This window comes from Dysidea avara, chromosome 4 (assembly GCF_963678975.1).
Source record: "Dysidea avara chromosome 4, odDysAvar1.4, whole genome shotgun sequence".
Taxonomy (NCBI): domain Eukaryota; kingdom Metazoa; phylum Porifera; class Demospongiae; order Dictyoceratida; family Dysideidae; genus Dysidea; species Dysidea avara.
Window position 1 is genome coordinate 16875090 of NC_089275.1, and position 16334 is coordinate 16891423.

General features: G+C 36.6%; 1 protein-coding gene across 1 annotated transcript in view; it reads right to left on the reverse strand.

Annotated features, from left to right (window-relative positions):
- Positions 1-7659: 7659 nt before the first annotated feature.
- The window catches only part of LOC136253605 (ankyrin-1-like), a 312474-nt gene continuing 303799 nt past the window's right edge, over positions 7660-16334 (reverse strand). Inside the window, exons 23-29 of the mRNA XM_066046271.1 lie at positions 9776-9874; positions 9631-9729; positions 9104-9202; positions 8167-8268; positions 8015-8090; positions 7894-7965; positions 7660-7838 (exon numbers count right to left, since the gene is read on the reverse strand). Of these exons, the coding sequence (XP_065902343.1) occupies positions 7834-7838; positions 7894-7965; positions 8015-8090; positions 8167-8268; positions 9104-9202; positions 9631-9729; positions 9776-9874 (552 nt within the window). The 3' untranslated portion in view covers positions 7660-7833. The remainder of the gene's footprint in view (positions 7839-7893; positions 7966-8014; positions 8091-8166; positions 8269-9103; positions 9203-9630; positions 9730-9775; positions 9875-16334) is intronic.

Consider the following 16334-nt stretch of genomic DNA (forward strand, 5'->3'; position numbering starts at 1 on the left):
ATTTCAAATTTACTAGTGCAATCAAAAAATCTTTAACAATGTGGTAAAATATTATTGTTTTAAACACTTTTAATGGAGCCAATATATTTCAGTGTAAAAAGTACAGGCACAATCCAATAGAAATAATATATCACACATCTATGGCTTCATATACCATGATTCTTAACATGGCAAGCTAATAATCTGAATGGACACCTCCCTTGATTAGCTTTTTTGAGTATGACAATCCCTTGCTCATGTAAAGTTACTATTGAGTACTTTATGGCTTCCCTAATATATTTTCTACTGATTTTACTTGTCAGGTTGTTTGAGCATGATATGATTGATAATTTTAATGGCACCATATCTAATATGAAATAGTATGAATTAATCAAATGTTAATTGTACCAAGTTTGGCACTTTTATCAAAAGTTAATGATTTTTCCGCTTAGCCGCTCTACTATACTGTATTGTATTCATTACTTTTTTAGCTGATAGATTCTTCCATCATTAATAAAATACATTATAATTTTTCTTTGATATACTATAGTTACTATACCTTGTGGTGTAAGTGACTTATATAATTAGTATTTCAAACTACTGTACCTACTATCTAACTTAAAATGCATAAGGTATAAGGTAGGGGAAGGCTAATTTCTTCTAAGACTCAATGAAAGGTGATCAGTTTGAAAATTAGTAAAGAATCCAGTGTGTTGAAGTGCTTCATTTTATTATCAAACCACTAATTGGACTATGGCATCTGAGGACTGTACCCCTAGGCTCAAGTTCCACTTGTATACATATACATACAACATTATATAAAAATGTCTTCTTTCACAAAAACTTACAAAAACTTTAATGTTCTACTTGTATAAGTACACATACCATTTTTTCAAACATTGTTAATAATGAATCAGGTTAAGGCATTTCACTCTTTTAATGAACAAAAATACTGTTAGGAATGGTTGCCATTGCAGTCACACGTGTTTTAGCACCAGTTTAAGCTAATAAAAGTATTGATACATTTCAGCTTCTAGTGATTGCAACAACAGACAGCTAAATTTTCAAACTTACTTGTGGGGTGTATGCTGCGATAGAGCATGCTCCACAAGCTTAGTGTGCTTTACACACCATTAGTTGCATCACCAGACCCCTATTAGTACCCTCTTTGTAAAAGTACTAACCTTTTGATGCAGTGGAGTATTGCACATAGAAAAGCTATAACGTAATAATCACAATTGCAACATCTCACTTCACTTCTAGCATGCATTGACATTTTCTGCTGACTTGATCAATATCTCCACATTATAGTATGACCATGCTGCACAGCAATATGTAGAGAACTCTGTCCATCAATTTGAAGTAGAAATTCATTTTTTTTAATAAGACATAATGCTTCTGACTTGATCAACATCTCAACTTACATAATGTGCAGCAACATGTAACTTACTCCATTCTAAGAGATGGACAAACTAAATGTGCTATCAGAAAACTAGTAGAACTATTATAAGTGAGTGTTATAATATTTATCCCTTAAATTCCACAAGATTATGTATCATGTATGTTTTGAAACTGAATTTAATGACATCTCAAAATGCTACTGTATAGCACACAAGTTGACTGGGAAGAATTTAGCAAATTGCTTGTGATTTGTCGCTTAACTGTTTACAGTTTTGGTGTTCTGTAACATAAAGCATTTTGTCATAATATCTAATAATTCTTCAAAAGTTTCCCCAATCAAAATTTTCTACTAACACAGCATATCCACCATACAGTAATCACTGTGTTAGCATGAACAGTAATATGTGCAGAATGCAAAGTCTATTGCAAGGGATCTGAAACTTCCAAAATTCAGTAGTTATTTGCACAACGTTAACCGAGTAAAAAAAGATTTATTATAACTCATTGAAGCACTGCAATATTTTAAAACCTATTGAGAAGGTGGTAAAGCAACATCACAGCACAGTGTCTATATTAAGTGTATACCTGTGATGTAGCTTAGAAAACCGGGAGGGAAGCGGGAGCGGGAGCGGGAGATTCCTTGGTAAAACCGGGACCGGAGATACTGCAAGCAACTGTTATTTTTACACTAAAGATGGTTTGTTGATGCAGAAGAAGACTCATGCAAGTAGTCTCTCCTCCTTCCAAACATGCGAACAAACTAGCTGTAGGCTCGGGAATTGCAATACTTTTTACAAAAGATCGAGATACTCTAATAGAGCAGTCAGCCACTTTAACAGAACAGTCTCATATTCTGTCTCTTAACTGCAATAACAAAGTGAACAGTCTTAGAGCTTTCAAAAAAAAAAAATCATGCTCCCAGAATGTCACCAATATCATTGTCTTACTCTTGTATAGTTGTATGCTTCACTCCATGTATGACTTTCATTGCTATAAGTTCACCCAGACTCTTTGACCTGCTCCACTTCCACTGATTTTATTGTACCAAGTTATTATTGCTCTGGTTGCGTAGACAGTTGCTAGATCCAGAGTGCGTGCACTTTCACAGTTAGCTATTGTCAGTTTATAAATTCAATAGATGTAGCTATCATAGTTGGGAGTTTGCACAGCAAGAAATTTTGTTTGTCAGTTAGCAATAAAAGTTTCTTAAATTATCAGACTAATTTCATTTATAAATTATGCTCTGACAATTGGCAACTACCATTCTTCCTTGTTAGAGCAGCATATAATACAGACAAAACAATGAACATCTACAAGTACAAAACTTAACACATGTCTGCAAAACAAATATACATGGACACAAATACAACAATTATCTTAAGGCAAATTATTGAACAAATACATGAAAACAAATAAACAGCAAGAACAGACACAGCATGCAGAGATTGGTCTGAAGTTGCCAGGATTGCCCAAAGCACTATGCACCTTTATGAACTGGAGTATATATGTGAACACTTCTTGCCTGTGAAGGAATATTTCCACTCTGCAATGAATGATTGAATGTTAACAGTATAAGGTATCCAATGGAGCAGCCTATATCTCTTTCAGGAACCTAGCAGATAGGGAATCTGGGCCTGTGGACTTCCTAGGATCCAGAAAGTTCAGATGAGACAGGACTAGATTCAGAAATCTCAGCAAAAGTGAATGGATTAGTGTCAAGTAGCAGGTATTGCAAAGTTGTCAGTAGATTGATGTGATGAAGTGACTGCTATAGTAGGAAAATGTTTATTAAGAGAGTCTGAAGTAAATGGATCATTCAATGCTGCTTTTATGGTATTAATTCTTCCAATTATGATTAACACATGACTACAATTAAGAAGCATTTTGTAGACAATTCTTGCTCTGCGACACTGATGGTTGAAAATGATCTGTCTTGGCTTGATGTAGCTATACCATGACTTTGAGGACAAATTTCCATGCATTCCCATCCCATCTAATAATAGAAAAGAGATTTCTGATAGTTACATCATGCCATTGTGCTTGGTCCTTTTCTTTAAACAACAACAACAAAAACATGTATTATTGTCTATATATATATATGTATGTATATACTATATTGGCCATATCTCTGGAATGCTTCAAGGTATCGGTGTAAGACCTATTTTGCTAACAACACTTACTATCATCTGGCTAGAACACAGCAATATTTTTGACATTGTGCCACTTGCTGGTGCCATTCGAAGTGCCCCACAAGCATGGAGAATTTGTCACTTTAATGAAGACCCACTGTATGACTATATAATAATAATTAATTTGTGTATTATTTAAATGTATGGCTCATGTCTTGTATGTTTTTTAGTTTTGTACTTGTATATTTGTATGTGTCTCAGTATACTCTGACGTGGAAGAATGGCTATGCCAATTGTCATGAGTTCAAACAAAAAAAATCAATCAAAATATCAAGTTAATATTTAGCACAAGATATAGATATATTAATATCCATTTCCTTATATTCCAGCTACAAAAGAGAAAAATTGACCAATTGAAAAAGGATGTGTACGTAAAAATGAGTATAGTGAATACTGTGGCAAATAGTAAACTTCACTACAAATAGTCAGATGCTCATGCACCATAATTTGCCATGGTAGCTATTCACTGCTCATTTTTACTGTCAAAGTTGGTTCACATTTATGATGTCAATTCATTAGGATGGATTTCATGAAGAATAAGATGTTGCCAGGCAAATGAATTAAATACAGTATAGCTACCATCATTATTAAGTCAGTGGAACAAGCCATAGCATGAGAAGGACAACAGTGACAATACTAATGGATTGGACTTATAGAATAGTGCTCACACCGGCATGCATCCTTTCATGGGACAGAACTCAAAATGAGAATTTTCCCCAAGAAAAAGTTTGATTTAGTAGAATAATTAAGTAGCAAAACATATGAGGTGGAGCAGGTCAAAGAGCCTGGGCAAACGTATAGCAATGAAAGTCACATATGCTAGATCAAGTAATCATTTAAAGTCTCTATAGTTCTTGTTAGGTTAGGAAATCCTAAGGCTGCAGTACATGTTGCTGTCAGACCTTCAGTGCTGGTCACTGTAAAGTGCTAATAATAGTAATAATATGGAGTTTGAAGCATGCAACTACAAAAGGCAGACAGTGATGGGTGACTTTCTGGGAGCATATAATTCCCACCCAGTATGATTGAGCTTTTTTTTAATTTGAAAGCCCTAAGACTATACTTTTTTACTTATTACAAATAAATTAACAAGTTACTGCCCTTTAAGAGACAGAATGTGAGACTGTTCTATTAGAGTGGTTGACTGCTCTATTAGAGTATCTCGATCTTATGTATTTTGCAATTCCCGAGCCTATAGCTAGCTCGTTCTCACGTTTGGAAGGAGGGGAGACTACTTGCATGAGTCCTCTTCTGCATCAACAATCCATCTTGAGGTGAATATAAAGCTTTAACAGTAGGAGAGTCTGTAGATTGCACAATTAAGTTTAAAAGATCGAGATACTCTAATAGAGCAGTCAGAAACTCTAATAGAACAGTCACTGACTAGTATTACTCTAATAAAGCAGTCACATTGCAACGAAACACTCTAATACAGCAACCAGCTAAAGCATTCAAGATTATTTGAAGCTTAAACATCAATGAAAATGGTGTGATAAGCACTAAACTGGTATTATTAGTAGGCATTCCAGCCCGATTTTAAAATTTTGGAAAAATGGGCTTTTTATATGCTCAATATAGGGATGCCACGACATAGAAATTTTTATGTCACATGTCATAGAGGTTTATGTCACGACATGTCATATGTCACGACATAATTAAAGTTTCACAACTGAAGCTGTTACTTATGAAACTGCATAGCTATTTTGATTCAAATGTACAAAAATATCAACTTTAACATCAGCAATATTAACTATGACATCAATAACCAACATTGCTCATTCTTTTTTGTCAAATTTTGTCGAATTTATTGCATCAAATTTGATCAAAATGAATGGAAAAGTGTGCATTATTAGGAGATTTTTATGTCACGATATAAAGAAGCCATGTCATATCATATCATGGAGCTTTATGTCACGACATGTCGTATGTCACGACTATTGTGGCATCCCTAGCTCAATAGATAGAGTATTGATTGCCGATCTCAGAAATATATAGTTTATTGGGTTGGAATTAGCTACTTTGGCATGCACAGTGCTTAAAAACTGAAGAAAGGTACATTTTTTCTGCGGGACTCCCCATACATTTTAAAGGGAAAAATGGCACAATTGAATCAGAAAGCCATCTAGCAATCTGGACTATCTTGAAACTGCAGTTGCTTCTAGCTGCAAGTTTGTACATGTAATGAGAGTAACTTCAGGTCTTATTGGATCTCAGCAATCTTTGTATGCTTTATGGTGAGCAAATACGTTTCACCTACTGCACACTTCTCGATACAATGGTGAATACCCATAGGCAAGTGGCTATCTAAAGTTAGTAAAAACATCAAGTGAACAACTTATAAAGGTAAACAACTAAAGTGGAGGTGCCACAATATCTAAGGTGGAGTTGTGATTTCAATTATGGCATTGTTATGCCGACTTTGAGGTGGTTTATACTTTTGACTGAGTTGATGACACAGCCATCAGGAAATTGCTCTGGAGCTGAAAATCGCTAACCCGAGTGAAGTAACTACGCACTTTAAAGTAAGCACCAGTGATTACCTTCCACCCGACAGTACGTTTTTAAAAGTTTTAAAGTATTCTACATACATTACAAGGCTTGAAAAGATTACAAAACAACACAAAACTTACTTATCTGTAACGCGCACGATGAAACTAAGTATTTCATGATGATCAGCGTGTGAACAAACCCCATAGCGATATCGATTTTCATCTTCATTGGAGCTCGGATGACCAAGTTAAACACGAGTTGTTATTTTGTGCCAGGATTCTATTGGGGAATATACGGAGAATTCTTTTATTAAAAAATATCGGATACTGGAATGCCAATTATGGTGGCATATTTTTGGGCAATTCTCAAAAGCATAATAGGTGATTTTTTGAGCACTGCTCAAAAGCATAATGCTCAATTTTTGGAGCATAATAGCCTCATGCCTAATGTAGCTTATCTGCTGTGTATTTGTTAATTAGTCATGATGATCAGCTACTGTATAAAGCTAATTGCATTCTACCTATCTGTTTATTAAACACAGTTATTACAATCTGTCACTCTGTATAATCTTTGAGTTGACAGAATTTACCAAAGTGTCGATTCAACTACAGCACAAAGTTAGAATATAGTCCACAAGGTGATTTGATAGTTCATGATCAGCTATAAACAAGTCACCCTGATCTCTCTACAGGGTGACTTGTTTATAGCTGAACTCTCTACAAGGTGATTTGTTTGCAGCTGAACTCTCTACAGGTTGGTTTTTTATAGCTGAACTCTCTACAAGGTGATCTCCTCTAGCTGATCTCTCTACAGGATGATTTGTTTCTAGCTGAACTCTCTACAGGTGATCTGTTTGCAACTGAACTCTCTACATGATGGTTTCTTTATATCTGAACTCTCTACAAGGTGACTTCCTCTAGCTGATCTCTCTACAGGGCGATTTACTTGTAGCTGAATTCTCCGCAGGGTGATTTGTTTGCAGCTGAACTCTCTACATGATGGTTTCTTTGTAGCTGAAGTCTATGCAGGTTGTAGCTGAACTCTCTACAGGGTGATTTGTTTGTAGCTGAACTCTCTACAGGATGGTTTCTTTGTAGCTGAACTCTCTGCAAGGTGATTTTTCTTCTAGCTGATCTCACAAAAATGATAAATAGCAATTTTTGCAAGTGCGCAAAAATACGAAAAATATTAAAAAAAAAAAAAAACAAGAAAAAACTGACGCTTTGGCTGCTCGTAACTCAGAAATGGCTTGAGCAATTTCCTTCAAATTTGGAATGTGGACTCCCCTATCTGGCAGCCAACTCTGCAGTAAATTTGGTTCCAATTGGATAAGGTATTACCGAGATACAAAGGTGTGAAAATGAGGTTTTCTTTCTTCCTGTCAATGTACCCACGGTATGGCACGCCGGCTTCTTGGGTCGCACGACACACTATCGTTTGTCTTGATCATCCGCATTACACATTAGCTGTAGCACTAATAGTTCCTTGCAACCATGAATAATAATATCTTAGGGGAGTTATAGATGATTGATGTAATAAACACTTACAAGCACTCAGTAAAAAAAAAACAACAACAACAACAACCCATACATGAAAGAAGTTTGAGCAAAGTATATAAACTAATGCAGTAAAGCCTTAAAATCACACTACATAAGTATTCTTACATACAGTTAAAACACAACAGCTATACTAACAACTATTTCTACACATTAAAACAATAGTATGCATAAATAAACAGTTTATTGAAAGAATTTGAGCACGGTGTCCTTATCTATTATTCTGTAAATGAAACCAAATATACAGTGTGTAACAAATTATTACAATTCTTACATACCTTCAGTATCACTTGACTCATGATCTGAACTTGCACTAGAATAAGCATCAGATGATTCATCAGAATCAATGTCTGTGTAGTATAGTGTATGTACATTATACATTAAACAACATCTGCATACCATAGTCAGTAATCAACTGGCCAAGAGATCTTTTAGGTAGAAATTTTGACATTTTTTTGATTTTTATTTGTGTGATCTATATGGATGCAGTAAAAACATAAGATATATAGAATTTTGAATTAACATAAAAGTATGTAATGATCACAACATACTTGATCTAATGTGGTGATATCCATTTTCACTTTTTTCATAAAGTAACGAAGAATATGATATTGTTCACATCGTACTGCTTCTTCTATTGGCAATCTGTTGAACTATACAGACAGTAAAAGATTGTTTATAAAATTTGATGTAAGTAAATATTCTTGGTGTGAGATGTTAGGTACACAACAATATATTGTAGTATGGCGCATGGGTAGATCAAAGGTTGCTGCCAGTGTTATAAATCAGTTGTAAACATAATTGAAACATGGCTAAGTACTTCCTTTTGGCCACATAGTCTGGTCACTAATTAATTCAAAGACATCAAACAAAACCAAACAACAGATCAACACAGGAAGACACAATATAAGGAAACGAATTTGGCTAATACATCAAGAAGATGAGTCGCTCTGGAATGAATAAACACATAATACTGCTCTTATCTGAATGAATGGGAAGCAGTGCAACCACTGGGCTGAGTTAGTATCTGTATACCACATGCCCAGTCGCAAATAAATTAAGCTAACCAAAGCTATTATAATGCTGCACCAATGAATATCAAACACTTTAACTACACCCGTCTAAATGATGTGAAGCAGTACAATGGCTGGAGTGATTGGCATTGATGATGGTATGTTGTGTTCGTGCATGGAAAACGAGTTACCAATGAATAAACTATCTAACAATAAATTAGCTACCATCAAGACAGTAATTAGCGAGTAAAATCGTTCTTTGTACACAGCACTCAGCGGTAGCTATATAAGCCTTGCCTTTTTGTTCCAAATGGGCACCTTTGATTTGCACACTCCACATACTACAAATCAATTATAACACTGATCTGTAAACAACTCCACCCTCAGGGCTGCGGTCCTTGAATGTCATGTTTACAAATAAGATACAAACCCCATGGGTGTGCAACTATACCTTATTGTTAGTTAGTTAGCTTACCGTGTTGGTTATATAAACATCAGCTTCAGCATTCACTAATATTTCAGTTGCCTCAAGATTACCTCTTCTTGATGCAATATGTAGAGGAACATCACCACCCTATGCAGCACAAATATTGTTGTATGGTTGTAGTGTAGTAGAATTGTGCAATTTTATGGTAGTCTAGGGGTGAACCCCAAAAACATTTCACGGAATTTTTATAAAATGACGTTAAATTGATGCTAGCGATATTGAATTGTGTTAAAAAATACTGTATATTCATATAGTCACCCAGGCATTTATTCTTATAATCTACTTGTGAACCAGGTGAAAAGTCTTGTTGTTTCTTGTAGCAGTTGCTGTTGAAATCCTTGTGAAACATCACGAGTTTCATTAGTTGTAGTATGCTGACATATAGCTACTGTAATCTTGTATACGTGACCTTAAATGTAGGTAGCACCCTTGACCTTAATTTATATAGGACCTGGAATTTACTTTGATGATAGTAACATACTACAAACAGTGAAAGCACTGAAACATTGTCTCACTTTATTGCTAACATTTACATTTCCAGCTGATTTTATTAACAACTCTGCCACTTGCATGTGGTTATTTTGCACAGCCATATGTAGGGAAGTCCATCCATCCTATGGTAACAACAATCAGCTAATGTTATACAATTGATTGTCTTACTTTAGTAGCAGCATTAACATCTACTTCTGACTTGATCAACATGTCCACTACTTGAGAATGACCATTTAGTGTAGCAACATGTAAAGGAGTTGCACCATTCTACAGGGACAGCAAGTTGATATAGCACATTCATGGTAAAAAAGAAAAACTATATACAAGCCTACATAATGCTTTGAAGTATGCAGGTATAACTTTTATTTTTAGCCCATAAAATTTTAATATGGGTGTGTTTGATCTGATTGTAACGTAGTACAGTATTGATACAAAAAAAGTTGAACATTAAGTGCAGATTTCAAGAATATGTAGTTCATCCATTTTAAAATATATTTTGAAGCAGAAATTCCCAATTTTTGATATCTCATGTTTAAACCATGTAAGGAAACAAGTTAGCAGGGAAATTAAAATTCTAATTGAGTGACAACATCCTTGGCAGTGTGCACTTGGCAAGTTTGAGCAGTTTATAGTCAACAATTTTTGTGGAAAGGAGCTTGTTCCCTTGTATCAAACAGTATGGTAGTACTATTTAAGTAGGCCGGTTTGCATCAATAGTGACGCGTGCCGCCCAAAATACCGCACTTAAAAATCAGCTTAGAAACTTCTTACGTAACGAAAATCACGTTTACATAATAATATTAGTCCATCTAACATCAAATGTAATGTTAAAAAACAAGAAAACACTCACTGGCGGCTGGATATAGAATTTTTTTTAAATCGTCAAAACTCGAAATTTCATCTCACTCACTCACCCACCCACCCGCCCACCCACCCACTCACTCACTCACTGACCACCGTTGCAAGCCTAGAGCCCTAACGAAGCAGCGCACGGTCACCATTTTACGCCACAACAACAAACTCACTGGTGGGATGTGCCTTTTGGGGTTCCGACGAGTGTGCACCCTTTGCGCCTTGTCTTTTCTTTTATCTTCAATCAGGCTGCTTGTCTTCTTCATTCAACGAAACTATACTGAGGCATTAATTTTCATATCAGCACTAGTGTTGGGCGATATATCGATATTATATCGTATTGTTTGATTTTTGCTGATATCGAAAAGTATCGATTTATTTTTCAAAACTCGATGTTTCGATACGATACATCATGTGATCTGAATTAATTTTAAAATGTCTATTTTAGCTTATTTAATAGTTAATTGTAGCTTTACATTACCTTCAGTAATTTTCTAATTACTGTTACTCTTATGTATGTGGACGGGAGCATAGATACTATAGCCATAGTATATAGTATCTATGACGGGAGATCCCCACTTTGTATAGCCATAGCTACCTACTATCAAATTATGTGAGAAAGCTAGCAATTTACATGTGCAAATTAATGTTACAATATCGTATCGAAAAGTATCAATATCGGTCAATTTCAGTCAATATCGTATCGTTCTGAAAATCCTAGTATCGCCCATCACTTAATTTTTATTTTATTTATTTATTTTTTTTTCCCGGGCTTGATGGACTGCCCTTGCCTACCACACCCAGCACATAAATGGCCTGTGCTGGACAAACCGGGACTTTCTTAGTCCACGGCAAACTGAGACTCAGTCCGAATCAGCTCCACAATTGGGGAGTCTTAACATAGTGACCGATGGATAAGCGGGCTCCGCGGATGCATTGTATGGAGGACCGCAAGAGAGAAAAAGATAGACAGCACCTTAACCACCCCATGACAACAGAGTAATCATCACCCCACTTATTTGAAAGTTGACAAGCCAAGCGTTGATAAAAAAACAGAAGCCTCATGAGCCAGACCACCAGAGGTAGACATTACCAGGGGGGTAAAAGAGGCATGCTCCTCCTCACGAATTCTCTGAGCATACGCGCGTTTCTTAATGTTCTTGTGCTTCCGATAACAGGAGACCAGTGATGAGGACGTATTAGAAGCAGCCAGAGGGTTGAACACCCGCACATCCACAAAACATCTTTCACTTCTTCCACCCCCAAAAACATTCATGGCAATGTCAAGACGGGCACCATCTTGGATATTGGCAGAAGCAGGGTAGTCCTGCTGTGAAACCGGCTGGAGCTCTGGTTCAACAGCTACCTGAGAGCATACTTCAGTCAACAGGGTAGCAGTTAGATCTCTGATCTCATAGTGTCGGATAGAAGGCAAGCCACCCTTGGGACAGGATAAAGCATGCTCCACTGAAAAGGAAGTCCCACATGCACAGTGAGCAGGAGTCCGCTGAGGAGACCACCCATAACGTAGTGCCACGGCATCATGAAACGCGGACTTACGCAGTGCAAAGCCATGTTCCTGTAGGGGCCGGGTGGTAAGCCAGTTGGAGGCCCCTTTGGCTGAGGCTAGATCTAAAGCGCGTTGAGAGGAGGGATCCAAGTAGTCTCGTGCCCAGACCGCTTTTTTTCTTTTTGTGTGGGGGCAGAGAAAAAAAAGGGTCTGGTGGATCTCCAATACATTTTTTGTGCAGCCGGATCTACAACTTTTGGGGATCGTTGATTAGTGGTGATGAATAGCAAAGGCCTGTTAACGAAGCAACAATAGGAAATACGGCGCGCGTACCCAAGGATGTAGCCTTGCCAAACAAACGCGCGCCGTTTTTCCTATTGTTGCTTCGTTAACAGGCCTTTGCTATTCATCACCACTAATCAACGATCCCCAAAAGTTGTAGATCCGGCTGCACAAAAAATGTATTGGAGATCCACCAGACCCTTTTTTTCTCGGCCCCCACACAAAAAGAAAAAAAAGCGGTCTGGGCACGAGACTAGGATCCAAGTGGGTACGCAAACTGGAAGATCTATCCGAATAGTTGGAAGATTTGGAATTGCGGATTGCGGACTTGCGAGATAGCTGTTCTGTTTTAACAATAGCCGAATTGGTACCCCGGTCCAGAATGAATTGTGAAAGAGGCTCAGTAATGTGACACGAGGCTGAATACTCCTCAGCTGCAATAAGAGCTGGGTTTATGATACCCAAACCACCACTAGTCAACACTTTCTTTAAGCAGCATAATGTACGCCACGAAATTATTTAAGGCGCTTAGACTACGCTACTGTATGGCCCCCGACTGTACGGAGGTACTAGTATTTTACGATAGGTAATAAGGTCACGCCCATTCTTTATTCTACGTATTATCGATCTATCAATCGAGACCACGATGACCACGCCCCTTTTGGGGGCAAACATAGTCTCGTCCTCGTAGATTCATTCTCCGGGGTGGCTCTTATCAATTAGCGTTTATAATCTCTAATCGATAAGCGCCACCCCGGAGAATGGGTCTGCGAGGACGAGACTAGGACAAGCAGGTCTTCGGAGGCTGACTAGAGATACTCTAATACAGCAGTCACCCTAATAAAACAGTCACATGTTTATAGCTAGCTGTAGCTATGCTTTAACAAAAAAACTAAACAAACTGGCGTACACAAGGAAATTTTTACGTCAAAAAAATTTGACGAATTTAGACTTCAGCAGATTTGACGAATAAAATGTTGACGAAAATGAAGAAATTTTCTCACAAATCGTTTTCAGAGAGTAGTGGTTAATGGGTCTCAGTCAGATTGGGTTGATGTTCAGAGTGGAGTACCTCAAGGTTCAGTCTTGGGTCCCTTGTTATTTATACTGTATGTCAACGATGTGCCTGACCTCATTGAGAGTAATTTGAAGATGTTTGCAGATGACACCAAGATATACTCGGTCATTAAATCTTTTCATGACAGCCTTAAACTACAACATGATATTAACAAGTTAATGCAATGGTCAAGTGTTTGGTTGCTTAGATTTAACGCAGCCAAATGCAAAGTAATGCAGATTGGTAACTCTCTTCCTGCATCATACACCTTGTACGATGGCACTACAAATGTATCTACTGACCTAGAACTAGTGAACGAGGAGAAGGACCTTGGAGTGTGGTGCACAAGTGATCTCAAGCCATCTCTACACTGCCAAAAAGCTGCAGTCAAGGCTACACAGGTTCTTGGGCTTATTAGGCGATCTTTTAGAATTGACTCTACTGATATGTTTATATTTCTGTATAAGATGTATGTTCGACCACATTTGGAATATTGTGTGCAATCTTGGAGTCCGTACTTGGCCAGAGACATCGACACCCTTGAAAAGGTTCAGAGACGTGCAACTAAACACCTTCGCGGATTAGCCCACTTGACTTATGAAAGCCATCTTGAAATTCTGGATCTTTATTCTCTGTATTGCAGACGTCAAAGGGGTGATATGATTGAAACATATAAGATACTTAAACGACATTATGACTTGGACCCATCTACATTTTTTACTTTAAATACTGCTACCACTAGGGGCCACTCTCTTAAGCTTTTTAAAGAAAGATCAAGATTACTTGTTAGGCAGAACTTTTTAACAAATAGAATAGTCAATCTATGGAACTCCTTACCTGACTTTATCATTTCAGCACCAACAGTTACAACCTTCAAGCTGCACTTGGATAATTTTTGGAAGCAATCTAAATATGGGCACTTTCAAAGGCCTGCGGTCTAGCCTGGCAAGTTAGTTTGCCTTGGCATCTACAAGCCCATTTAAATAATAATAATAATAATAATAATAATAATAATAATAATAATAAATTGTAGGCAAAACCTGCACTTTTAAGGGCGGTTATAAACATTTGACGAATTTAAATTTGACGACTTAAACCGATTCGTCAAATTCGTCAACTTTTTTTGACGTCAAAATTTCCTACCGTACAGTAGTATTAAAAATTATAAATTCAAAAATGAAGTAGGGTTTCAAGCTATAAAAAGTAGTGAAACAAGTGATGAACAATGTAGCTAATACAGCATAGCTCAGTGTTAAATCCCTACTTTGGCATAGTATAACAATTATTTTGTGTTCAATGCCAAAGTAGGGATTTAACACTGAGCTATGCTGTAATAGCTACATTGCTCATCACTTGTTTCACTACTTTTTATAGCTTGAAACCCTACTTCATTTTTAAATTTATAATTTTTAATATACTAGTATAGTACAATAGTACTGCATAATTAAGAAACAGATTGACTTTGTTCCTTGCACAATTTGTAAAGGTGACTGACCCTAGTGTGAGTGCAGAGAATAGTAATGTCAAAGAGTTTGAACACAATAACTCATTGACAGGTCATCAGTCAAATTAACAAGGACAACATATCCATTACACATGGTGTAGTAGTCTCATTTGGCTTAACCACCATTTAGGCTTACAGCATACATCTAATAAGGATTATAAGATGGTAAAAAGATACTACAAAATTGACATTATCACCACAGCAGCCATTTCTTGGCTGTTACTTTTGATATTAACTCATTTTTACATCGATATCAGCACTTTGTAGGTTCACACTTACTTATATTCACAGCTCAAGGGATATAGCAGAAAGGCCATCAGCAGTTCCAAATGTTTTATAGCAAAGTAAGAATGAGAATCTACTACAGGATGAAGTGCATTGAGTGGCCACTGCTGTTCATCTGTCACAGTGATGGTACTAAAAAGCCATTCAGTGAATAACATTAAACCCCAAATCATGGAATAAATGAGAATCATTTTTGGACTTGTCCAATAGTGAACATAGGTGATGCAAATTAGCTGACGACCTCATTGAAATATTCAAACACATAATGTGTGATCAGTACTGACAGGCATCACATAATATTACTGTAATGAATTGTGGTTTATATTCATGTTAAAAGAACAGACAATATAATTAATATAAGGATCTTTACAAGAGCCGTGGTTAGTAGAGATATCACCTCACAAAATGAACAGGAATGTAGGAATTAACAACAACTACAGCAGAGCCTGGGATAGGACAACACACTCAGGAATGTGACAGAGCTGAAGTGTTAAAACATTTCAATTTGTGATAAAATTCCACTTATAAACAAATGTGGAAAGTAAAAGAATTGCTGGAAATAAAATAGGAAAAAAAGCGTAGACTGATCTCATTGAGTTGATAGACTCACTATCAGCTGTCATTCAATCTCTAAACTTGTAGTATAGTGATGATTGACTGATCATTACACTGTATCCATTGTAGACTACTTAGTTTACCAATAGCTTTGAATTGGTATTCTTAGATATTCACTAGCTAGTGATGAAAAAGAGAGTATTTATGACTTGGCTAAACTGCTCTTCATATTAATTAAGTCATACCCACAGTAAGTAATGTAGAACCATGGCACATGTTTGAACAAATGAGCTTTAACAACATAGTAGAATCTGTGCTGAAATAGTAAATCTTTATAAATTGATAATACAAGACACTTTGGATCATTGTTTGGCTAAACCAATAACACATAACACAATAGTTTTTATACTGATTTCAAGTTGATAATTTTGGGCCAAACTCATAAACTTTCACGTGTGATTCCTGCAATCAAGTGCTGTATATAACAAGATACTGAGTATCTTTTGAAAAATAAGGATCATTATTCTGAAAGTGAATAAATTTACTGTTTTATTTGCGCCAGAAATTTTCACCCTATTGATATATTAGGGATCATGATGACAGTGGGCTTTCTGGCCAAAAATATCATCCCAAAACCAGCCTCACAATATCTTAATGGCACCTTGGTAGTATTGATGAGGTA